The sequence below is a fragment of the Hydra vulgaris genome, chromosome 01 (genome assembly GCF_038396675.1).
Source record: "Hydra vulgaris chromosome 01, alternate assembly HydraT2T_AEP".
NCBI lineage: Eukaryota > Metazoa > Cnidaria > Hydrozoa > Anthoathecata > Hydridae > Hydra > Hydra vulgaris.
The window spans coordinates 20113807-20141429 of record NC_088920.1 but is presented as its reverse complement, the minus strand read 5'-3'; the positions used below and the strand labels follow the sequence as shown (position 1 = coordinate 20141429).

Genomic DNA, 27623 nt, shown 5'->3' with positions numbered 1-27623 from the left:
AGAGAACTGCTGATACTGCTGTTGGGGAAGGAATAAGTCATAGGCAGCATACTGACATGGCTAATAGTATAATTGCTAAATCAGGTGGAAATACCGATGAATTTAAATGTTCGACCTCTACAGCATTAAAAGCAGCAGATAAAGTCATTTATGATGAATCAAAGATGATCAAGGACCATTTGAGAAATTTCAGAAATAATAATAAGAACATTTTAGTTCAACTCCATTTTGATGGAAAGTATGTCATAAATATACTGATGGGAAAAAGATCAATTAGCAATATTAATAAACGGTAACATGGAAACGCACCTGTTGGGAATTTCAGCAACTCCTTCCGGAACTGGCGAAAATATAAAAAAATGCGATCAGAGATATCTTGAATTGCTTTGACCTTACAAACAGTATACAAGCTGTTACATTTGATACAACCAGAATCAACACTGGAAACAAAAATGGAGCTGTATCTTTACTGGTAAATGAAGTTTTTCAGCGACCAGTTTTATCTATTGCATGCCGACATCATGCAAACAAGCTATACATAACACATTTCTGGAAAAATTATCTAAATAGTGTTACTTCTGGACCAGATAATATGCTGTTTAAAATATTAAAATCAGCATGAAATGATCTTGATGTAAAGAACCAGGTAGGGTTTTACAAAATTGGTTAACATTTTTGTAAAATATTATTGTACCCTAGTATTTTTTCAATTTTGAGCTCTTTGATTTTTTTTTTGACATTTTAAATAAAAAGGTGTTGAGAAGATATACTATTCAGATGAAACATGGCTTGGTCATCAAAAGCATAAAAGTATAACGTTCTGCAAAAATATTATCACCCATGGGGCTTTGAAAAAGATAGCCCGATGACTAGGTATTTTAATATGTAGTTATGTATACAATATGTACTATGAAGTAGTAATATATCCTAGATTTTTCTTTTTTAATTCTATTATTCTTTATAAGACAAAAATATACATACCTATGTTTATTGCATTATACCAATATACTTCTGATTTAATTTAATTTTTAGGATAAGGCAACAAGGAAGGACTACATTGAGCTGAGAGAGCTCAACTTATGGTGCTTTCTGAGGAAAATTACAAGTTTCGTACACCCGGAGCAATCCATCATGCCCGTTTTATGGTAAAAGGTTATATATATATATAAAAGGTAAAAGGTATATATATATATATATATATACACATATACACACACATATATATATATATATATATATATATATATATATATATATATATATATATATATATATATATATATATATATATATATATATATATATATATATATATAAGGATTCTATTATAAATAAAAAGTTTTGATTAAAAGTTTCTAAAATATAATTTCTTTTAAGGAAAGTTAGTTACTTAACAATTTTTTGTTTATCCAGGATATGCGAGCTCTTTGGCAAATGAATAGGTTTAAGGAGTACAATCTGATTGGGGCAGAATCAGTCATTGAATCAATCAAACGACACACATGGTTTCTGGACCCTTATTGTTCTAGCCTTAGCTAAAAAAAACTGTGAAAAAAGAGGTGAAATTGCTCAAAAACTAAACAGTTTTGAATTTCGTAGCTTAGATAAATATTCATTAGCCCAAATAAAAGCTAACAGGTCATCAATTCTTTAGGATGAGCCTACTGATGGCGAAACATGCTGTAGAAGATAAAAGTTAAGTAAGTGTTTTTACTAATTTATTATTGCTCTGTTCTTTAAGAACATTGAGCACTTTATTTGTAGAATACACTGACAAAATTTATATATATATATATTAGGGTGGTAGTCAAAAATTAAATTTTCAGATTTTGTCTGGGACAACCTCTAGTCCTGTTCCTATTGATCTCATGAACTCATGTGCAAAATTTCATAAAAATATTCCTTCATTAAAGGGTGCCACATGCCAACTGATAAAATCACATGTACGCGATAGAAAAGATAGCCGTGTAAATTAATGTGTTGTTGAATATTATTGAAATCTTTAAATAAATTTTTTTATCTGTAAATCCATTTTGAACACAACCAGAAGTCTTTTCAATGAGGTGTACTCTTTATGTTTTTTTTGAGAATCTGACCAGTTGTTAAATTTATCAACTAATTAATGTTCTGTATATGAAAAATATTTATAAATTTCCAAATACAGATAAAAAAAACAGAAATTTTACTTCATAGCATTTTTAGAAATTTGTTACATTCAAATAGTTAAATTTTTATAGTGCTTAATTATTAATTACTTAGCTGCAGCCCACTTACTTATTTTTTCTATCCCAGAATTCCTTGTAATTTGCCACCAAACCGCCATTTTGTATGTTTATCCCTATCAGACTACCAAATTAATTATGTTAACTAAAAAAATTTATTTTTAACAATTTTGCAGTGGAATTCAATCGTGAATCAATTGTGAAAAGTCAGTATACATTTAAGTTGTTATTTTGTAATATAAATTATGTAAACTACTTTGAATTTTATTTTATATAAAATCTCTAAACTCAAAAAAGATACTGAATAATGGATATCACTGAATATATACTAAATGAATAAAATTTTATAACTTTTGCAATTCACATCATGCTTATTGCATAACTTTATTTGTATTTTTCTAGATTAATAAATATCAGAAAATGTCACAATCAAAACCTGCAACTAGATCTGCAACCGAAATTTACCTTCTCGGTTTCACAAATGCCTCCATTAATGGTACTAGACTACCGTCACGAAAGCAAGCATTACAGTTTTTCTTCCATCAGTTGAAAATAAACAAAAAAACTGTGCGAGAAAGTTCGGACATTACTATTAAAACAGTTGCTGATTTTTGGAACAAAGCTTACATGCCAATGACAACATTGCAACATGCAATTGCGAGGCTAGAGAAAATATACAACGAGTGGAGAAATCTACAAAAAGCTTCAAAAAGAGGAGGAGCAACTCAGATAGCAAAAGAAACAGCCTTTGTTGCATCATTTGAAGATACGTTCGACATTTCTCATGTTGATGCCGAGAGGCTTATACAAAATCCAGAAGACAAACTTTTTCTTAAAGCTCAGCTTGGAAATGGAAGACACTCAAGTTCAATGGCACAAATAGACGGAAAATTGGCAGTCAAGTTGAAGCGTAAACATGAGAGACAAGAGGCTATAAAAGCCAGAACAGAACGAGAAAAATTGAGACATGCTGTCAGCAACGGTGAAGCTGTAGTTGAAACATTTGAATCAGATTCAGAAAAAAGTTGCAATGAGAACGTAGATTCTGACCATGACTCAGCAGTGACACCGCAGACAAAACGACCTCGTCCAAAAAATATCGTCAGTCCACAAGTTGCAGCAGCTTTAGATCGAACGAAGATCAGCGACTGAAATGCGGTTTATGCTTTGGCTTCATTCTCAGTTGCTGTTGGTCAAAACCCAAGTGAACTAGCTCTGAATTGCTGGTCAATTCAACGCAATAGAATGAAACATAGAGACGAAACAATTTTGAAATTGAAGGAAAGTTTTGGTGAAAATATTAGGGATGTTCCACTCGTAGTGCATTGGGACGGCAAGTTACTCCCTGATATATCAGGAAAACATGAAAAAATAGATCGCTTGCCTATTCTTGTTTCGGGTCAAGGTGTAAAACGTCTATTGAATGTGCCTAAGCTCCCAAATGGCACTAGAGAGGCAATGACAAATGCAGTTGTAACAGCAATCAACGACTGGAATCTTGCAGAGAATATAAAAGCCATGTCTTTTGACACTACAGCCATTAATTCTGGGATTCGCTCTGGTGCAGCAGTTCTTATTGAACAAAAGATGAATAAAGAGCTGCTCCATCTTGCATGTCGGCACCATATTTTTGAAGTTGTTCTTGGAGATGTGTTTAACTCATTAGCTGGACCATCTACTGGACCAGACATTTTGATGTTTAAAAGGTTTCAAACAGCATGGCCATCAATCGTTCGTGACAGATATGAAGACGGTATATCAGATCCTGAAACAGCTTTAGTTTTTAGCAACAACAGAGAAATGATGAAAGAAGCTATTGATTTCATTCAGAACTGCTTGCTGACAGAGAACTAGCCTCGTGATGATTATAGGGAACTTTTAGAACTGTCTTTGATCTACCTGGGTCATATTCCTCCTCGCGGGGTTCATTTTATGGCTCCTGGGGCTATGCATCGGGCCAGATGGATGGCCAAGGCTATTTATTCAATCAAAATTTTTCTCTTCAGATCCCAGTTTCGTATGACGAAGCGTGAAATAAATTTATCACGTTTCTTGAATATTTTTGTCTGCTTTGTCTCAACTCATGGTTTACTGCTTCGCTGTCCATTCAAGCTCCACTGAATGATCTCATGTGCCTTAAACGACTCACACAATTCAGGACAATAAATTTAAATGTTGCGAATGTAGCGATAAAGGCATTGTCTCGTCATATGTGGTACCTCAGTGAGGAACTGATTGCCTTTAGCTTTTTTGATGATCGTGTTGATGCAGCTACAAAATATGAGATGGTAAATGCAATGAAAACAAAAACTGGAAATGGAATTCCTGCAAAACGTGTTCAACTACGTGAAAACAACATTTCATCATCAGAGCTTGCTGATTTCATTAACTCAAACACCATGAGGTTTTTTGTTATACTGGGCATCTCAACTTCTTGGCTCGAATTGGATTCATCTTTGTGGAATGAGAACCAAGTTTTTATTGCAGCTAAGCATTTTGTAGCCGGTTTGAGCGTTGTGAATGACAGAGCAAAGAGAGGAGTTGCTCTTATCCAAGACTTTAACCAAATTCTAACAAAAGATGAAGGACAAAAGCAAGAACTTCTCCAGGTTGTGTCTGAGCATCGAAAACAGTTTCCAGATGCCAAGAAATCCACTGTTGTTAAACAGGACTAAATAGTCATTTTTCCATTCAAAACAAAATGAAAAACTAAAATGATATTGAAATTATAGTTAATTTTTCATGGTTTTCAATGTTCAATACTTTGTTATTTAAAAACTTTTGAATTAAAATAGTTTATATAAAAATTTTTTTTTAAAGTGCTAACAGCCATTAGCGTCAACCTTAGTGAAACTTTCAACCCTGTGTGGCACCCCTTAATGATGAAATATCCTTCTCAAATTTTGCACATAAGTTTGTTATGCTAAAAGGAACAAAAATAGAGGTTGTCCCATCAATTTACTTTGAAAAAGTTTTTTGAGCACCACCCTAATATATATATATATATATATATATATATATATATATATATATATATATATATATATACATATATATTCTCTTGAAACAGACTGTTAGAAAACTTAACGGATTGCCTATATCCATTAAACTAATGGAGCAATCCATTACCGAAAACAGCAAAATTGACAGAGTAAAGATAACTATTTACAATTTTTTTGAAATTCTGTTAAATCAAACAAATTATCTGTTTGTTTCAAAGATTCGCAGGTAATTTTTTCACTATGAAAAATGTGCTTATTTTGGCTAAAGATATATGAAAAAGACATTTAGTTTTGTTTTAAATTATTTTTTGGAATATGTAAAGTTGAAATCTAATCATTACTTTTAACTTCTCAACATACACACATCCCAACATTAATTGAAATCATTTTTCAAAGATATAGACAAAATTATTTTTACTGCATTGGATGCAGGTATTACAGTTAAATAACTTTGTTTCTTGTCTTTGTCATCATTACTGTATTAAATAAAATTTTCTGCTACATCAGAGAAATATTAAAGAAAATAAGTTTTAAAAAGGTCTTTTTTGCTTATAGGACCCTAAATCACATTTTAAATCAATTAATATCGTCAAAGATAAAAGGTTTGTTTCATAAGTTTACAAATCATCAGTATTTTACATTTAGCAGTTTTTTATAATTATGCACTTTTAGTAGAGGAAGCAGTTTACATTTAGCAGTTTTTTATAATTATGCACTTTTAGTAGAGGAAGCAGATTCAGTAACACTTGATAATTTTAAATTTTAAATTTTTTTTAATTTTGATTCACTCCCAACAAGGCTGCAAGCAACCACTATTAAGTTGGGAGTTACTAGAAAAAAAGAATAGTTATAGAGCAAGAAAACGGTTGACAGAAGACTTAAAAAGTTGAAAGTTGTATGACTCAAGAAAACATGAAGATGGGAGAGAGTTCCAAAAAGTTGAAGTGCGGGGAAAAAAGGTGGACCAATAAAAGTTTTTGGAACATGCAGGGACAGATAGAGTATAAGAATGAGACTTTGATGAGTGATGAGTCAAGCAAGAATGAGTTTTAGTTGATGGAACTAGAAATGAAAGCTCCTTTGAGCAAAGAGATGCAACTATACGATAATGGGAAAGAGGCTCAAGCTTAGCAGATAGACCGGGTCCAACTACATATACAATGTGTTTTTGGACCTTGTCTAGAAGAGAAAGAACACCATTAGTAGAACCAGCCCAAATATGACAACAGTATTCCATACAGTGCTGAATAAGAGGTTTGCAGAGGTAGAGAATGGAGTCAGGAGAGAGAAAATGGCGAGCATGATAAAGAGAAGCAACCTTAGCAGATGCTAATTTAGCAATCGATGGTATTTATGATTTCCATGAAAGGCCAGTAGTAAACGATAATCCAAGAAGACATAAAGAGGAGGACTCAGGGAGAAGGTCGCCATTTATCAATATAGGAATGTCGACAGTACAGCAACAGTTGTTTGCAGTAAATAATTGAGTTTTGTTGGAGTTAAAATTTACAAGCCACTGTGAGCCCCAATCTGTTACAGAAGTGAGATCAGATTCAAGATCAGCTGCCTGTACTAAGCCATCCAAAAGAGAAGACTTTTTGTCAAGACAGGAGTATAAAGTTGATCATCAGCAAAAAGAGTTACTTTAGATGTAAGGTTGTCGGAAAGATCAGTAATGTAGATGAGAAACAAAATAGGGTAAAAGAATTCTGGGGTACCTTGAGGTACCCCAGAAGTTACTGGTAATATAGAAGAGTGTTGGCCTTCGAGGATGACTTTACTAAACAAGTTAGAAAGAAATGATTTGAATTTCTCAAAAACTAGCCACTACGCCTCCATCAAATTCACAGTAAAATCTTTCAGTCACAGCATTCAGCAAGCCATAGAGCGACAGAAATAAAAACTGTATTGATATTCTGACAGCAAGTTATTTGACTCAAGATGGAATGTGAGAAATTTTTTTATCAAAGACTCAAAGACCTTGCTAATAACAGAAAGAAGACTGATTGGACGATAATTGGAGGGGTCAGAATGTTCACCAGAGTTTTTGAATATTGGAATAACAAATGTCATTTTACAGCAGGGAATAAAACAAGACTCAGTCAAGCACTTATTAAATAGTATAGAGAAAATCGAGGAGAGTTTTGGAGAATAATTTTGTAAGACTGTGACAGGAATATTGTCTTGACCACAAGCCGTAGAAGAATTTAATCAAGATATGATTTTAGCTGGAGTGATTTGAATGTCTAACAATGGATTAACCTATTTAATTGAAATGAAAGCAAAAGAATGGCCATTAGATTTGAGAGTCAAATTAGAAGAGAAGTTCTTGGCAAATAATTCAGCCTTGAAAGAGACAATAAGATTATTCTAATAATTCTCTTTTTTTTATATGACCAACTAAAATAGATAATATAGACTAATAAATAATATAGAGCGTATAAAAGGATTAGTTGCACTACTCAGTTTATAAATGACTTGTTTATATTTTTTTAGAAATTAGTACTATAGACGCGTGGCATGTAGTATCACTCTGTTAGTTTAGACTTTTTGAAATTATTTTAGAAATTGATATTTTAGACACTTTACAAATTTATTGCTGTAAACCAGTTTTAACATATTTTATTGCTACTGGTATTTTTTTGATATGCATATTTACCTATACAGTTATATTTAAGTTTATATATGACTTGTTTATATTATTTTAGAATTTAATATAACTTTAGAAATGTGGCATGTGGTATTACACAGTAAGTTTAATTTACTTTCAAAATTTTATATTGCAAATTGAATTTCTTTTTGAATGCATATTTGTATAGATTAGTCGAAACTTATAAAATAAAATCCTGTTTTTTTTACCAATTACACTGTAGGAATTCTTATATTGTTATTTGCGTTTCTTGTGACGTATATATTTTCTGTGGCGTATATATTTAATCTTGTTTTGATTTATCATTAGTTTAAAAAGGTTAGAGTTATATGTACTTTTATTCTTGATAGGTAACGGATGTAAATAGAAATTGTGGAACATTTCAAGCATTAGAGTAAGTACCTTAGGTAGATTAAAGTAATTTTTGATTTTTCAACAGTTTTTATTAAAAATTTTCATTGTTGCATTAAAGTTCCATCTTTAGAAAATGATATCAGAAATCAATTAACTATCGAAAAAATAATTTTTTAATTTTGATTTACTCTTAACAAGGCTGCAAGCAAATTAAGTTGGGAAGAAAAGAAAAGAAGAACAGAGCAAGGAAACAGTTGACAAAAGTCAACTGTTTCCTTGCTCTGTTTTTTATTCTGATTCACTACCAACAAAGGCTGCAAGCAACCACTATTAAATTAGGAGTTACTATAAAAAAAGAATAGAGTCATAGAGAAAGGAGACGGTTGACTTAAAGAGTTGAAGGTTGTATGAGTCAGGAAAACATGAAGATGGGAGAGAGTTCCAAAGAGTTGAAGTGCGGGGGGAAAATTAGTCTAATAAAAGTTTTTAGAGCATGCAGGAACAGATACAGTAAAAGAATGAGAATATGCTGAGTCAAGACGAGTCAAGCGAGAATGAGTTTTAGTTGATGGAACTTGAGATAATAGATCCTTTGAGCAGCAACTATGATAGCATTTGTAGAAGAAAGAGAAAGAGATGCAACTATACGATAATGGGAGAGAGGCTCAAGCTTGGCAGAAAAGTGGGTCCAACTATGTTTACAATGCGTTTTTAGACTTTGTGAGCATCAGAACTTTCTGAAAAAATTTATCTTAGAAACTAATAAAGAATTAACAAAAAATTATCATTAAAATTTGGTTTTTGCTTTAATTTTGTAATAAGTGTGTCATTTAGGTTGCGAATTTAATTTATTAAATTTTTCATTATTTATTTTATCTTTAAGAAATACTAAACAACAGTTTGCTGGAATTAAAGTGGGCACATATGTACGAATAACAGTATTACAAACCTAAGTTTAGTTTGTTAGCATTTGTTACTTATAAACCTAAGTGAAATGGAAATTATATTCTGAAAGTCAAATAAAGTTATATCTAATGAACTTTTTTGATTGAAAATTTTTATATTGAATATATATTTAGTATTATAAATATTTGATCAGTTTTAGCAATTCCCCATATTAAACCATGTTATATATAATATTATATCATATTATATATTATATATATATATATATTAATTATTATATATATATATTAATTATTATATATTATATATATTAGTTATTCCTTTATTTATATATTATAAAAATAAAACTATTATATTGGCATTCATACTCCATTTAATCATAGCAAATTATTTAAGTCATAAACAATAATTCTAATTAAATAATTTTAAGTCTTGCAGTAAAAGATGAAAATATGTAAATAACCCTGTCTACATTTGGAACCACTTCTAAATAATTTGATATAAAGCCATTTGGTTGACGTTCTTCTATCCTGCTACTTGAATAAGTTTTTCTGATACCCTGCTACCTAAAAAATCTTTTTATATAAACCTCGCACACTAACATATTGTTATATTTATTGTGCCTTAAAAAAATATATTTTAGGAATATTGGGGAAGTTAGTCTTGTGCAACTACTTTTAAGGTTTCATATACCATGTTATATATACCATGTTAGTTGGAATAATTAGTAGTCCTTGTATCTGATAAGTGTTGATTATTGTTACCTTTATAATATTAAGCACAAATGTGTATTAATATAACTCTTTTTTAATAAAACCTTTTTAACAGAATGGCAACATATTACTTTATGCACTTGCAGATTAACTCCTTTATTTCAAAAGAATATCTGTTATACTAACACAATAAATCATTAATGTTAACAGCCTAATATTAACAGACTTCAATCCATTAAAACTTTAATCTGTTTATTTAACGGAAAATCTGTTGGTGCAATAACCGATTCATTGTATATAACAGATTTTTTTTTAGAGTGTATATATACATACATTTACAAATAAATATAAAAAAACAGCTTACTGTCAAATTGTAACTCCAATAAAACATCAAAACGATTAGTCATGTTGAGAGAGTGCTCAATTAAATCTTTATAATTTAATGGACAAAGCTGCTTCAATTTATTGAAAATTGCAGCCATTTTAGACTGGTCATTATTTAAATCACCATCAATATTTTCTACAATATTGTCAATATCAGGCAAATCAGTATGGCGAGCAAATCTTCTCCAATCAGGTGAAACTCTCTGAACTAAGATCTCTTGCAATGAGTCACTTAATGAGCTACTTTCTAAAGATAATTCATGAAGCAAATTAAAATATTAAATATTGTTTTAAATAATAGGTAAAAAAATCAAGTTTATTTTTCAGTAAATAAAAACTATTTACAATACAAGCCCTGAGACAATTTATAACTGGGAGTGCTTCAATATTGATAAATAAATATAATACCTTTTCTATATTTAAAATATTTAATTTTACTATAAGTTTATGAGATAAAATTTTTCATTTATATATATATATATATATATATATATATATATATATATATATATATATATATATATATATATATATATATATATATATATATATATATATATATATATATATATATATATTTATACTTATATATTGCGATTATTTATTATAGTTCTGAGTTTGATCCCCACCACATCCCTGGTAGTATCACGCTCAACTTGTTTCTCCGCACAGTGGATTTGTTTGTCGAGGTTTGTGTTTCAGAGTTATATAGTTGAGAGAGGGTTGTAACCACAAAAGTAGCCTCCTCGACTGTAGTGGCCCTTTCGGCCTTGGGTAGGTGAATAATTTAAAAAAATTTATATCATATATAATGTTCTACTTATATATATAAGTAGAACCATAAATATTAACCATGACACATAAATCTTAAACATGATCCATAATAAGCATCTAAAGTATCTTGGAAATTTTCCAGAAGATTTGATTTCTTGCAACTTATAGTGAAGAATATAAAAAATTATAAAAACTGTATACAATACAAAATACAACTACACTTGTATACTATAATTGTACTATATTATACAAAAGTTATACAATATTAATTACTATATTACTATAAAATAGTTTATAAATTACAATTGTATTACTGTATTATACAATACAACTGTTTTACTGTATTATACAATAACACAGTTATATAAAAAAACTTGATCGTACAAAGTCAAACAAAATCATACAAATATGCAAAGACAAGTTAAGGTAAAATTGTAAGCTGTGTGAAAATTGAAAAATTGTTAAAATTGTAAGATTCACAAGTTAAAAATGCAACTTTAAAAGAAAACGTATGTGTTCTACCTATTTTCAAACAGACATTCTCATGGCAAATAACTGCTTAAACCTTGCACCAAATTCCTCAACCATAAGATTTTAAAATAGTCCACAGTCTAAAACTTAAGCCGAAGTGTGTTAACTGGCTCATGGAGGAGTATTGACTAAAGATAATGCCTTAATAAAAATACTAATCTTGGGCGATGATAACCACATCCCTCTGTCTTGTAGAAGGCTCCTAGGCAAAGACTTTGGTGGTAAGCAAACAATTTCAGTTGACTAGCCTCACACTCCTTCTTTATCAAAAAGTCATCCTTGGAAGAAAGAAATGTAGCACCTGGAAACATGTGTTCCATAGTTTTCTTCTTAAGATGATGAATGCTGGATCTTGAAACTACTCATTAGTAGTTTACTTACTTGCCTCCTTGGTAATAGCTATGCAACTCTTTCCGTTGTCTTTTAGTAGCAGTAGAGTTCTTTTTCAATCTTATTGGCAATATATATTATTAAAATGATTAACAAGGAGTGATTAACAAGGAAAGATAGGGTTAAAGTATGTATTTTAAAGTATTTAATCTATCTGTGTTAGCTTTTAGACAGGCTAATTCCATCAATAGCTGTAAAATATCAGAGAAATAACAATCCTAGGTTGAGCATGAAAGAGTAATAAAGAGCTAAAAATGAAAGGTGTCACTGTTTGTGATTTTAGTATGCATTGTAAAGACCAAATAAAGAGCTCTTTATTATGATTGGTTGATTTTCAGGAATGTGGTAACATGTAATGTAACCTTTTTTCATTATTGTATAAAGAATTGAATTAACAACTTTTTGTAAAAACTTCAATACAATTCACAATACTGTTTTGTGGATATTCGTCCTTAAAATTAAAACATTTTTTTTCTTGATTTTTCTATGGCATTTTTTGTCATAAGTTTGCTATTTTATTGTCAGAATAAAAGACGTTTAGCTTATTTTATTCTTCAGACCAACAGCTTCCAAACAAAATTGCTAAAAGTTTATTTAATTTATTTAATAAAAGATATAGTTGTTGCATAACTTAATAAAACAAATGTATAAGAGTGTAAGGGGGATTAAAAAAAGCAAATTATTTATGATGCTTTCACCACCCTTGGATTATGTTGTCTGTTCTGGCATGGGACAAAAAACTTCAAAAATTTAATAAAACTGCCAAAAAAACTTTTTCTTAAAAAACTTTTCAAATGTGGCAACACTTTGTGGTAGTGTGCAAAAGCAAAAGCATTTATCTATGGTCACTTACTGTTAAAATTTTCCCCATGAAAAATATGTTCTCAAGGATGAGAGGACCACTACAGTTAAGGAGGGTACTTTATTGTGGTTACAACCCACTCTCAACTCTTTTAACTCCAAAACACAAATCTTGACAAACAGGGTTGCTGTGCGAAGAAACAAGTTGAGCATGGCACTAACAAGGATGTGGGATGAATCGAGCATTCTACCACTACACCAATACCGCTTTGTTTGTAACAAAGTATCTAGTTTGTAACAAAGTACCTAGCAAGCATGTGCTGAAAGAAATACAAAAGAATTCCTTTAAGGTTCTAAATGTACTGCATCCTGCTCATCGTAACAAGATGTTTCTTAGAAGATGATGAGGAAATGGATGAGAATAAGGAGCCTGAACCTAATGGTTATGATTATAATTGCAGACAGTCAATTTCATTCTCTTTGCAAATGCAAAGAAAACTAACAAATACCACCTTAGTAAGCTAAAGATTTGGAGTATTTCTTTAAGCCACAATTCCCACAGCTTCTAGAGTTCTGCACAACCTAGACTTAGTCAATGAATAAGATACATCTAAAGATTGATAAAAACAAATACTAGAGAAAGTTGAACAAGAAATATGCTAGAGAAAGTTATCAAACCATGTAAGAGCTTAAAAATTAAGTAAATCTTTTCATTTAACAGGATTTTACTTAAATGGCCAACATCATAAAACAATGTCAACAGATAAGGAGGATGATAAATAATACCAAAGAACAATTGTGGACAATTGTGGTGATGGTAGGGTGTAAATAATGGAGTTCAAAATGAGGTATTCCATCACCATGAATTAAAGACAAAGAGAACTGTGCAATAGACTGTTTGTCAACATTGCAACTAACTCCCACTCTGCCACTTACTTGAGTTAATCGATGGTCCCACCTCCAGACCCACTTCCTACAATGGTTGTATTGAGTAAACTTTGTGAGCTGTGAGCTGCTTCCAGTGGTAATAATTCACCCAATTAACTGCACTTTACCATCAGATCATATACCCACTTTGGGTAAGGATCAAAAGTATCTGAGGGATATCACTCTCACTGTTAGTTCAGACATGTAACCACCATGTTTTTTTAAGCACTATCTAGCTCCCCTAAACATGTTTTATGCAGAGAACTATCAGAGAACTTATCATAGTAGATTTTTTTATCAGAGTACATGTTGATTCCACATCAAAATCCACCATTTAATTAAAGATGAAGTTAGTCATCTTTTTATTCAGTCATCCAGATATCATCCATTATTTATCCAGATTTCATCCATTATTATATCATCCAGATTTTTTACTTTGGGAAACTGAAAGTAAAAACAGATATCATCCATTATTATATCATCCAGAGTTTTACTTTGGGAAACTGAAAGTAAAAATGACTAGAAAAATAAGCTGTTTTACGTGAATTAAGTAAATTAAATACGTAAATAATAATCAAAACATAAACAAAAATCAATACTCCAATTAAATTTTTTTATAATTTACTCTCATTTACCACCCTTAGCAGCAATAACCACTTTACAAATTCTTGGCTTTCTACATAACAACTCTCCAATGTATCAAAGTCAATTTAATTCCACTCAATATTAGGTTTTTTCCACATATCCTTTGCACCATTTGGTATTAGATTTTTTACATTTCTCTCTAGTTTATCCCATAAAAACTCAATCTGGTGATTGGGGAGATCTGGTGATTGTGGAGGCGAAGTCATTCTATTCAATACTTGATAATTCTCTAACTCACTCAAGTAATTCCTACAAAGTTTTGAAGAGTCTTCTTGAAAAATAAATAGCTTCCTAATAAATCAACTTCCTGAAGATACGGCATGACTTTTAAAAATTTTAAAATACAATTCTTTTGCCGCTTTTCTCTCTATTTTTACAATGTTGTGGAAATACTGTAAATAATGTGTAGTATTTCCTCCAAAATAGCCCCAAACAATAACACTACCTGAACCTTGTTTGACAATTAGCAACACAAATTGTTTTAACATCCATCAACTGACATTTTTTTGGATAAACAATCTTCTTTTGGAACCTTTGAAACTTCAACTCGATGGTCCAAAATTTCTATTGATGTTTCGTCATTGATGATCCATTTTTTTTTGTGTAGATTTGCCCACTCCATTCTTTTTTTTAAATTAAGGGCCGAGGGAAAGATTTCCTTGCAGTTATTCTGCTGCCAAGCCCAATCAATCACCTCTTTATCATTGTAACAGATACTGGAGCTCCTCAAGAACAATTTAAAGTATAGTTTAATTCCGGAGCTGTTAATAACCTATTTTGTTTGCTAGTCTATAATTTTTCTGTCTTTGGTGCAGATGTAATTCAACAACATCCAGATCTTCTTCGATTGACCACACTTCCCGTTTTTTTTCTCTTTTTAATAATATACCAAACTGTTCAGCTCGAAATCTTAGATTTTTCTGTTATTTGATCTATAGAACATTTTTCTAACCACAATGTGAATACTACTGATTGTGTTTCTACAGTCAGCTCTCGCTTTGTGGTCATATATGATGTAATAATATCAACAATTTATATAAATTATTAAACTATTAGTGCATGACTAACTATCAAAATTCAATCAAACCATATCATAAAAAAATCTCTTGAAATAAAATATACAGTAATAGATCAATGTTTATGCTGCTTACATTTTCTTCTTCACATAAACATTGATATTTGATATGATAAATGATAGGTATGATGGAAATGGCATGGTTTATGAATGAATAACAAAATATATCGGACTTAATAATTGCATGAACTTCAATTGATTAACAATTCAAAAAGGCTTGTATTGCGATACAAGCCTAATTGATTAAAATGAACTATTTTTAGCAAGGGAATTTAAAATATATGAGCCTACAAATTTGCAAACTTCTGCTCCGTCTTAACTTCCCATTGTTACATCAAAGCATTTGTGGTTTTTATTTTTTACTTCTCATTATTAATATAGAGTGAAGTTTTTCAGCAATGTTTAATTAAATGATAGAGAATAGTGTCGCCTGTAATTTCAGTGTGGATCCACACTGAAATTACAGATGACTCTATTCTGTATCACTATTGAGTATCAATATTCAGTATCACTATACAGAAATCCATACTGAATGTGTGGATTTCTGTATAGTGATACTGAATATGATACTGCCTTGATAAAGACCTAATAATGAATTATCGTATATTGATAAAAATTCAAATCATTCCCCTTAAATCTTAAAACAAACTCTTATTTCAATTAACAACAGACTAAATCAAAACTCTTCTAATGAGAATATTTTTAACTCTTCCAAACTCGTATATGAAGATGCTCTTAAAAAAAAGCGGATTTCGAGCGAAAATTTCGAGCGAAAATTTGAAACAAAAATTGCAAAAATGTGAAATAGAAATAGAAATATAATTTAGTTCAAACCTCCGTACAGCAAAAATGTTTCAAAAAATATTGGAAAAGCATTTTTTTAAATTAGTTGACATATATTTCCCTCCCTCTAATAAATTAACAGAATTTTAACAGAAGCACTATAAGGGTAAGCTAGAGCTGTACAAAAAATATTGAAAGAATTATAAATGGCCATAATTTTGTATTGATTAAAAAAAATGTATTTCTCAAAGAAAAAAATACTGAATAATGTAACTGCAAGCATAAAATTGACTGCCCTATAAATGGCAAATGCTTATCAAAATATATTATTTACAAATGCATTGTTTCCTTGCAAAACAACCCTGATAAACAATATATTGGCTTAACCGAGGGCAAATGGAAAAAACTTTATGCCAACCACAAACAATTTTTTAAACACAAAAGGTACTCAAAAGAGACTATGCTGTCAAAATAAATTTGGCAACTAAAAGAAAAAAGAATTAATTTTAAATTAAACTGGTCTATTCTAAAAACTGCGCCTGCCTATAATAACATTTCCAAAAAATATATACTATGTTTACAAGAAAAATTTGAAATTATTACTTATTTAGATCGAGAAAATTGACTGAATAAAAAATCAGAATTAATTTCTAAATGCAGACATGAAAATAAATTTCTTTTAAAAAATTATAAAAACAAATGACCAGTCTAAAATTATCCTAATTCTAAAGAACTCTTTTCATGACTTTTTAATTATCTAATGTAGTTGATGCAACTTCCTGGTTGCAAAATACTACATTTATTACATAATTAATTATAACAATTCCCAACTTCCTGTGAAATAATTTTTCTATAATTTGAACTTTAAATGTTTAGACATTCTTCCTGATGAACCTACTGATGGAGAAATGTGCTGTTGAAGACAACTAAAAATTAGATAAGTGTTTTTACTAATTTATTATTGCTCTGTTCTTTAAGAACGATGAGCACTCTATTTGTAGAATACACTAACATAATTTATTTGTATATATATATATAAATCTTTTTAATATTTTTTTAGTCTAATATTGTTATGAGTAATATATCAACTATTACAAGATACATACATACATACATACATACATGCATGCATACATGTATATATATATATATATATATATATATATATATATATATATATATATATATATATATATATATATATACATATATATATATATATATATATATATATATACATATATATATATATATATATATATATATATATATATATATATATATATATATATATATATATATATATATATATATATATATATATATATATATATGTATATATATATATATATGACAACATGGTTTATCTATGCCTAATGTCAAAGACTATCTTGACATTCACATTTTTATTTGTGAATACTTTTCTCAATTTGATGCTCAATTTGTAACTATTTTGTCAAAGTATTGTAAACATTGGTCATTAAGTTAAAGAGTTGATGAAAACTTTGTGTAATCTAACTCTTAACTCCAACCTAAGAAAAAGACTATTAAATCATCAAAAAATTAGGATAACAAAACAAAATCTATAGTTAGTGGTAAGCCTGTGAAATCATTTGAGAATTCAGCTATCGACTTATCGACTAGTTCCTTAATTAACTGTTATATGCTAATAGTTGTAATCTTTTTAAAGATGGTAAAAAAAAGAATGTAAAAGTATTTCGAAGTATATCTGTATAGCAACCTTCTGATTCAGAACATGCTCAAAACACTCTAAAAAAAGCTCTAACACTCATATTAGATAAGAATATAAGCAAATCTGATTACCAACACTTGAGAAATAATGCTGTGAGTAAAGGTTGTAATATCTATTTTGCACACAATAATGTTCATGGTGGTAAAGAACAATGTCTTTCTGAACTAGTTTTTCTGGAAAAAATTTTTTTAAGCTTTAGTCAATCATACAGTAATACGCCTAATAAAGTTGCAGAAACAAGTTATTGATTCAATGAATGATCTTGAAAAACTAACATTACATTCTAAAGTTCGGTTTGATTGATCAACTAGCCAAAGGATTTATACTCAGGGGTAACAGTTGCGAAAGAAAACAGAAACCTTTTAGAAAAAGCTAGTTTATTTATTTCAAAGTTGCTAAAACATCTAAAGGAACTATATCTTCTCAGTGTTACTCAGTTTGTGGATGCAATACAACAAAAATGAATGATCTTAATGCAGCTGAAAATATGTTATTGACATAGATATCTCTCTGCTTTGACCTTTAACTTTCCATGCTTAGATTAAAAGCATGAAATGTTTTCTTAAAATTAATTATAAACTAATGGTGAAAAAGTGGTCTACAAGGACACCATTTGAAAAGAAAATCATGCAAGGACAAAGAAAGAAAATTCAGATAAGGTTTTTTTTGTAAAGTTGGACTGGAAATTGATATGCCAATGTCTGGTGGTTCTGGGTCATCAAATAATGGAAACACTGCTAGAAGATTTTTTTAGAATGCAGGAAAGTTTGGTCAATCTCTTGAACTTGATGTCAGTATGATAAAGATGTTACAGGTTATTTTGTGTACTTTGTCATCTAGCTTTCTAATTGACTCTTCACTATTTAAAGAATTTATGTTACAAAACAGTGAAAAAGTAAATCTATATCCATGGTATTATATGTCACATTGTTTACATCGCCTTCTTATTCATGGTTGGCAAGTTATAGAGAGAATGACTTTGCCTAGTGGCATGCTCAGTGAAGAGGCATAAGAAACTCAAAATAAAAAACTTTACGAAGTTTCATGAATCATTTTCCAGAAAGTGTTCGTGATCAAGAACAAATGAAAATTTATCAAGGTTTTTGTGACCATTTGATAAATGCTCTTCTAATTGGCGTTCTTGATGTACTCAAAGAGGTGCCAATTTTTGACTAACTATAAATTACAATTGCATAGTTTTAATTTTAGTTGGTATTCAAGATGTTGTTTACTTTATTAGTATTTACTTTATTAGTATTAAAAATTAAATAATTGGTTTCTAAGAGTCCAAAACTACATAGCAACAACAAAAAATAGCAATTTTTTGTTTGTGTTGTCATTCAAATACATAAAATAGCATTATAGCATTAATATCAGTTTGGTTTATAAATTTGAAATTTTAAGATAGTCTTTTAATTTAGGTAACTATGCAAAATGCACTATTATTATGGAATAAAGGTATCCATAGCAACTAAATAAACAATCTAATGGTACCATTAAATTCTTTGTATGAAATGTATTCAATCTGGCAATTATGGGAAAAATCTGATTAATTATTTTAAAAGTTATTATTTTTGTCCAGCTAATAATGATTTTGGCCCACTGTGTGTTGGGTTAATGGGAAGAGGTTCATTTTTTAGAAGAAAGCAACCCAAAGCTAAAGTCCAAAACAATGTACAAGTTATTTGACTGACTTAAAGAACAATCAAATACTGAATAGATTTATTAGGCCTCCCCAGTCACCAGATCTATTTACAACCAGACTTTTATGGGATAAATTAAAAGAAACATCAAAAATACTTAATAAATGGAAGATAACATAATAGGTGTATGCATATGAAACCGCTGTTTTTTCTTTGAATTAGAACGTTTGTTTTGGAGATGTTTTATTTATATTTCTTTGAATGTAATTTCCATTATTTTCTACTACTTTTTGCCAATTTTTTGGTAACTTATGAATTCCATCCCAATAGAATTTCTCAGGTTTAGAAGCTATCCAATCATCGAGCCATTTTTTGACCTCTTCATAATTCGAGAAGTGCTGATCTGCCAAGCCATGTGACATTGATCGGAATAAATAGTAATCTGATGGAGCAAGGTCTGGTGAATACGGCGGGTGGCATAAGACTTCCCATCCGATAGTTTTCAACGCTGTTTGAACAACTTTACAAACATGAGGACGAGCATTGTCATGTTGAAGAATTATTTTATCGTGTCTCTCAGCATATTCGGGTCGTTTTTCTTCTAATGCTTTTCTTAAACGGAATAATTGGAGTCTGTAAAGTGGCCCATCAATTGTTTCTTTAGGTTTTAGCAACTCATAGTATACCACACCAATCTGATCCCACCAAATAGACAGCAAAGCCTTATTTCCATGAATATTCCTCTTTGGTGTTGATTTTACAGGTGCGCCTGGGTCAACATAATGTGTTGTGCGGACTGGATTGTCAAAATAAATCCATTTTTCATCTCCAGTCACTATTCGATGCAAAAAAGACTTTCTTTCAAAACGATTCAATAACATTTCGCATGTCACTAAACGCCTTTCAATATCACGTTCTTTCAATTCATGTGGAACCCATTTTCCTTCCTTTCTTATTTTACCGAGAGCTTGTAAACGTCTTGAAATTGTTGCTTGATCAACATTCAACTCTTCTGCTAATTGTTCTTGGGATTGAGCATCGTCTTCGTCCAATAAACTTTGCAATTCTGAATCTTCAAATTTTTTTGGAGGTTTACCACGTTCCTTGTTGTCAAGATCGAAATCGCCACTTTTAAATCTTCTAAACCAATCTCTGCAAGTTGTTTCAGATAAAGCATGGTCAGAATAAGCTTCTACAAGCAAACGATGACTTTCTGCAGCAGTTTTCTTTAAAATAAAATAGTGAAGTAATACTTCCCGCAAATGCATATTTGAAGGCACAAAGTTGTTCATTTTGAAAGATGTATAAAATTATCTAGATATGAATAAAATCAAATTAAAAACTATGATATTTAAAGCAAATTGAACGTAGTTTCACACACATAATCATCCATACATTAATTTTGTCTTAAAAAGAAAATTAACTTGTCTTATTTTAAACAGCGGTTTCATATGCATACACCTATTATAATTCAGAAAGATTTTGTTTTCGTTTTTTTTCCCGATATTAAGTAAAACTTTGATATCTTATATTGAAAAGTATTACCTTTTGAATAATTATGATTGGTAGTGTATATGTTATTAGAGTTTTTAAGTTTTATTTTTAGATAACTTTAAGTTTTTTTAATTAGTTTTTGTAGGTTTTTAAACACCTCTGTGTAGGTTTTTAAACACCTCTGTCGTTGACTTAATATAAATGTGCAAGAGAGTTACAAGCATTTAATTGACGGTTATGTTTATTTAGTTAATAAGAAAATGTTAAATATTATTAAAATATTTTTAAGTATTAAATGAGATTTAAAGAAAGTTTTAGTTAAGAATTAAAGAAATTATGAAATAAGATTTAAATTAGTATTAGTGATTTAAATAAAAGATATTTGATTACTAATAAATTCTATAGACTGTTGTGATTTGTGGTTGTTTCATTTTTAATATTACATCGTACTGTATGCTTTGTTTTATCTGGTTTTACCTGATGAATAAATATATTATAATAATGATTTATAATAACATTATTTATCATAATTATAACTAGAAAAACAAAACACGGGTAAATTCATTGTGTCTTGATAAGACTTGTATCCTTTACATAACATCCAGATCTGTGTACATTTAGCCCAGTATAATTAATCCTGCCATATTTCTTACTTTTAATAACTCGCAAGGATAATACAATTTTTGGGAAGCATTTAATGACTCAATTTTTAGAGCCTGTATTTACTGCTTTGGAGTTTAATAAATTAAATTTCAAAATAACTTTGAGCAACATTTTATAGATAGTGTCAGTGTTGCCAGTCACGAATATTTTCAATGATATAACCAAAGATTTAGAATTTCTTGAAATGCATGTACTATAATAATGTTGTTTGTCTTTGCTTTTACTATAAAAATATAAGCTCCACATTTTTTTTTTGTTAATTCACCTCCTCAAGGCCGAGAAGGCAACTACAGATGAGGAGGCTACTTATTTGTGGTTATAACCCTCTCTCAACTCTATAACTCTGAAACACAAACCTTGACGAACAAGCCCGCTGTGTGGAGAAACAAGATGAGCATGGTACTACCAGGGACGTGGTGGGGATCGAACTCAAAACCTCTTGTTTATAAAGCAAGCGCTGTACAACGACATTTCTTTGGAAGAATTTATATAAGACCGAATCAAGCTTATTTTATGTGTGAGTGTTGTAGAAGATTTTCGGACTGCAGATAAGCTAATTGATGCCTCACCAACTGTGTTGTGATAAGTGACTGGAGTTTATATTTGACCAGGGCTGGGTTTGATAATAAATAGCTGTGGCCAAGCAGGGTTTGGACCAGGGCTGTGACCTTTTTTTTTCTATTGATATGTTACATTTAATGTGCATGCATATTTATATATACCGTCAAAGGGGGTTACTTTGGCCAGCGTGGGTAACTTTGGCCACACTTCGGTAAAAAGATTATTTAGCTTATAAATCCATTAAATATATATTTTTTCCCACTTTCATACATGCAAATCATAGATTACACTTTAACTTTACTTATTATGTGGGTATTTTGTTTATAATCTTTTTACCGAAGTGTGGCCAAAGTTACCCACGCTGGCCAAAGAAACCCCCTTTGACGGTACATCATCATAATGAACATGATCATCATCACAATAGTCACCATCATCATCATTATCAACATCAGCATCATCATCATCGTCATCATCATCATCATCATCATCATCATCATCACTGTTGTCATCATAATTATCATCATCAACATGGCCATCATTATCATCATCATTATCATCATCATCATCATTGTCATGATCATAAGCTTTAGAATTCCCTTTTTTGAGCATTTTAGAAAATTTTCTAAATATAAATATAATTTATATTTAGAAAAATATAATTTATATTTAGAAAAGAGTCTAATATAAATACTTCTTATTACCTCTTCCCAGAACAAGGCAAGATTATTTCCATAGAAGTTTTCCCCTAATTTGACTCTTGAATCTAATGGCCATATTCTTCCAACAAATCAAGTTAGATAGATTAACTAATTGTTAGATATCAAAGTCACTGTATAATTATTTTTATATATAAACATAATTTATATCCACTTATAAGTATAGGCTTTCTGAATAACAATCTTCATGGCAATTTTAAAATCTAAAGTGGCTCTATTAGTTGACAACTCAACTTTATACTTTTGTTTTGACATAAAGTCTTCACTTTTTGATTGCTTAAAACAAGCAGCCAATCTGACATTCTTTTCAGTAACAGCATAGGGCATGCAGAGGGTTGTGGATTTTAACTCCAACAAAACTCAGTTGTTTACTGCAAACAACTATCGAAATATTACTGAAGTTTCTATATTGACAAATAACAACCCTCTCACTCTCAGACAAAGTCAAATAGCACATGATAAACTAGCTGGACTTGCTTTATCTACTAAGCTTGAGCCAATCTCCATAAGGTTGCATCATGGTCGCTACTCAAACGAGCTATCACTTCAAGTTCAATCAACCAAAACTCATTCTTGCTTAGCTTTTCACTCAGCAAAGTCTTTTACTGTATCTGTCATTCCATGTATATACATATTTGGTATATAAGTAGGAAGCGACAATGAATCATTTAACACTGCTAATATGTTGATGCATTGAGTTAAATACATCGTCTTTGATGCATTATCATCACGTTTGATGTATCAAATACAATGAGTTGTTCAATAAAAATGATTATCTTTATTAATGATTCAACTTATCGTTAAACGATACATCGCCGGTCTCTAGATATAAGAAGTATTTGAAGGCAGTAGCATTATGACTTTTTGAAGCCTAGTATTTTCTTGAACCTTATGGAACTTTCTTGAATTTTCTGGACTGTTTTGGATATATTTAGAAATCTCCAAAATTTTCTAGAATTTTTTCTAGATTCTTTTAGAAGTTTATGGAAACTAGCAAGATTTAGTCTATATATGTTGTCATATTGATTAACTCTACTAATTATATATGAACCTGTATTCACCAGATTGCAGTCAAATAATATATAAGTACAATAGCACTTATATAGACTATTAATGCCTTTAAGAAATGTATTCAAATTTCATCTTCAATCATAATGCCCTGAAAAAAGTGTTTCCATTACTGAAAGAAGCAAGACAATCTAGATGAAGAATCTTGTACAATTTTATGAGTCACATAGGAAAAGAAGAACTTCTTCACTAGAAGAACAATTCCGAAGATAACAGTAAGAAACCATTCAAAATCTAAATTGTAGGTCATTATCTGTTTCTAGAAGAATCCATCAATGGAAGATGAAAACGCATAAAGCAAATTAAGAAAGAAGTAAAAAGTTTATGGCAAAAAAAATTCAAATTTCCTATTTATCAATTTTACAGACAAAACTAGATCAAGTGCTGAAGACGTAAAATAAGTGTGTAAAAAAATAAAAACACAATCCATTAAATGATGTTTTTGACATCACAAAAAAAAGAAGATGAATGGCTCAGCAGTAAGGAAAAAAGATCTACAGATTAAAAGCAAAAGACTAGTTCAAAAACTATCCATCCAAAAGATATAAGGTTTCCTTGAGGCCTAAATCAATAACAGTAACAGCAAAAGCAACAACGTCAATTCTCAAGAGCCAGAAGACAAATACCAGAAAGAACTTCAGCAAAACCAAAACTGCAACCAAATCTTCAAAGTTATCAACCACCATAACAGCAACTATTCGTCGACAGTTTTCTCAAGATGAGATTGACATTCAGACACTTTTACAGTACCTTCTGGTATATACAGATCAACTCTTAAAGAAGCTGTTAAACTTAAAGAAGAAATGAAGAAAACACTACATTTAAAAAGCTGGTCACTTTGATGGTAAACGTATTTGTCACCAAGAATATCAAGTGTTAGTGTTAAAGAATAAATAAAGAAAGATTAAGTTATAAGCACTAATGAGTGACACCATCTAATTAAATCATTAACTTGTTATTATAAATAATTTTATGCTAATAACTATCATTATTACATTTATTATTATTATTATTTTTTCATTATAACTATTGTAAACATGCTTATTATTACTATTACTATAATTTGTATTAATTTTGTTATCTTATTACTATATATTACTGTTATTAATACTACTATTGTTATTTTTATTATTATAATTAACACCATTGTAAAATTGATTTAAGAAAATTAAATAGCTTGTTATTGTATTCCTGTTGTTGCTATTGTTTCTGATTCCAACAAGAAATTTAAACAAATAATACAATTACAGTGCGACAACATTGTAAATGGTAGTCAGGCTGACTACCATTTACAATGTTGTCAGCAAAATAATGTTCTGTTGTTTGGAAGCATTTTTTATTGGAAAGTAAAGCAAAATTTATATTCAAGTGCAATATAACATTATGTATGTGTTTGAATATTATTTAACTTCTCTTTTTATTATTACTATAAGGAAATATTTTTTAACTTTTTTATTTTTTTAATATTAAATAATTAAACTTAATATTACATTTTTAAAAAGTATGTAATTTTATATATTAAACTTAATATTACATTTTTAAAAATTATGTATTTTTAATACTGGCATATGTATAATTTTTTCTAGCCCCGGTTATTACCCCTGCTAAATCATACAATTTTACTGAGGCCAAGTTAGTAAAAAAATTTTACAAACCCCCACAATACTGCATTGAATTTAAAACCATTGAAAGATTTCTGAAGTTTATAAAAGAGTTTGTGTTTAATGATTTTGATTTTGCCTTTTTATGATTTTTAAATTTGGAGCTTTTGGGCAATAAATCAAATAATTTATAAATTATAATATATAAATCCCAGCTATTTATAACACATGCCTTTTTATTCTATTTATGCCTTTTTATTCCTATTTGAGTTGATTTAATCAGCAACTTAAAAATTTAAATAGTAGTGTTTACTTTCTTTTGCACAGATTTTCTAAATAACATGGTACCATTATTTTATTCAATATTTGACAAACTTTAATGAAGATATTTTTAATAGCATGCCTTGATTTAGGAATACTACCCAATTTTAAGAGAAAATGATATCTTCCTAATATCTGCTTTGTCTTACATAATTTTGGAAAAATCCATCAATGGCTTATCAATTAAATTTCATGCAAACGATTTCTTGGCATTGAAACGTTTGAAGGACAATCAACTTCTCTAATTAAATTATTCTCTGATCAATGGTTGAATTAAGAGATCGCGAATCTGAAAAAATATCTGGTCTTAAAAATTTTAGTTTATGCAAAACTTAGCACTTTTTTTTCATAGGGCAAATTACCTTAAACTTGTTAGCAAAAAAAATAAAAAATAAAATAAAATAGAAAAAAAAAATAAACTTACGACTACAAAAGTAATAACACTACTGCACTAACTGCATTATAAAAGTAAAAGCACTATAGTGTTATTACTTTTATAACGCACTTAGGGAAGTCGAAGATCTTAAGCTGATTTATGCGTTAAACTTAATGCGCTATTTCGATTTTTAACATACGCTAATTCTCTGCTAGAGAAAACTTTAAAACTTTTATTATGTATATTAGTGAAATTATATTAATAATTCATTCTTTGTTTAAATAATATAAGTTCTCCCAAATTTTAATTGAAGTAGAAAAGCATCTAGAAAAAATTAGGAACTTATATAAATACGTACTTTTTAAAAAATATTTAGCATTTCTAATATGTTACTACATACCTAATATATATACCTATTATTTTAAAATCAACCAATAAAACATTTTTGCTGGTTGATTTCGAAATTAAGGCAACCATTAATAACATTTTTCAAATGCTAAACTTTTTATAAAGTACTTTACAAAAAGTTTAACATTAGCATTACAAATACGTTTAAGTTGTTTAAGTTCCTAAAATTTTTTAAATTATTTGAATATCTACTCTATTTTTTTAGATGCTTTTCTGCTTCAAATAAAATTTAGGATTACTAATTTTGTTTGAACAAAGAAAGAACTATAAAAGTTATAAGTATATATAGAGTTAGAGAGAGTAGCCAAGTTAAAAAGAAATGTCCACGACGCAACACTAATTTAACTAACACACAAAAACAAAAGTTTTAAAGTTTTACCTCCGAGAACCCTTAATTATATAACAAATCAAAGTTCAAGTTAATTTGCACCTTGAAAACAAAGTACACGGCTTTTCATAAACTAAAATCTTGAAGACCAGATATTTTTCCAAATATTGCATTCGCAATTGCTTAATTCAACCCTTGCTGATGCCTTATACATCTAAAATATAGTTTACATTTAAATACATACATACATATAATAGTTGAAAAATATAAATTATTTAACCAATTTTTCAAACATTTGAAGAGATTTTAAAATGGTTTTGCACAATGGATTTTTTGCATTTTTATACTTTATCTATATGTTTAAATGAGTTTTAGATCACAAATAGTCCACAAATAGTCATAGGGCCACTTGAAAAAAAATTACCACTATATACATCGAAAAAAAGAAAAAAGTGAATATAAGGCTGGATTGTAACGAAGTACAATTACTTTGTTACAATACTTTGTTACTTTAGTCGATACTTTGTCTTGTAA

General features: G+C 29.5%; 1 protein-coding gene across 1 annotated transcript in view; it reads right to left on the bottom strand.

Moving 5' to 3' along the window:
* LOC136074199 (uncharacterized) overlaps positions 1–27623 on the bottom strand; it is a 66457-nt gene that overhangs the window by 20661 nt on the left and 18173 nt on the right. The window contains exon 5 of the mRNA XM_065786503.1: positions 10212–10478. Coding sequence (XP_065642575.1) covers positions 10212–10478 — 267 coding nt within the window. The remainder of the gene's footprint in view (positions 1–10211; positions 10479–27623) is intronic.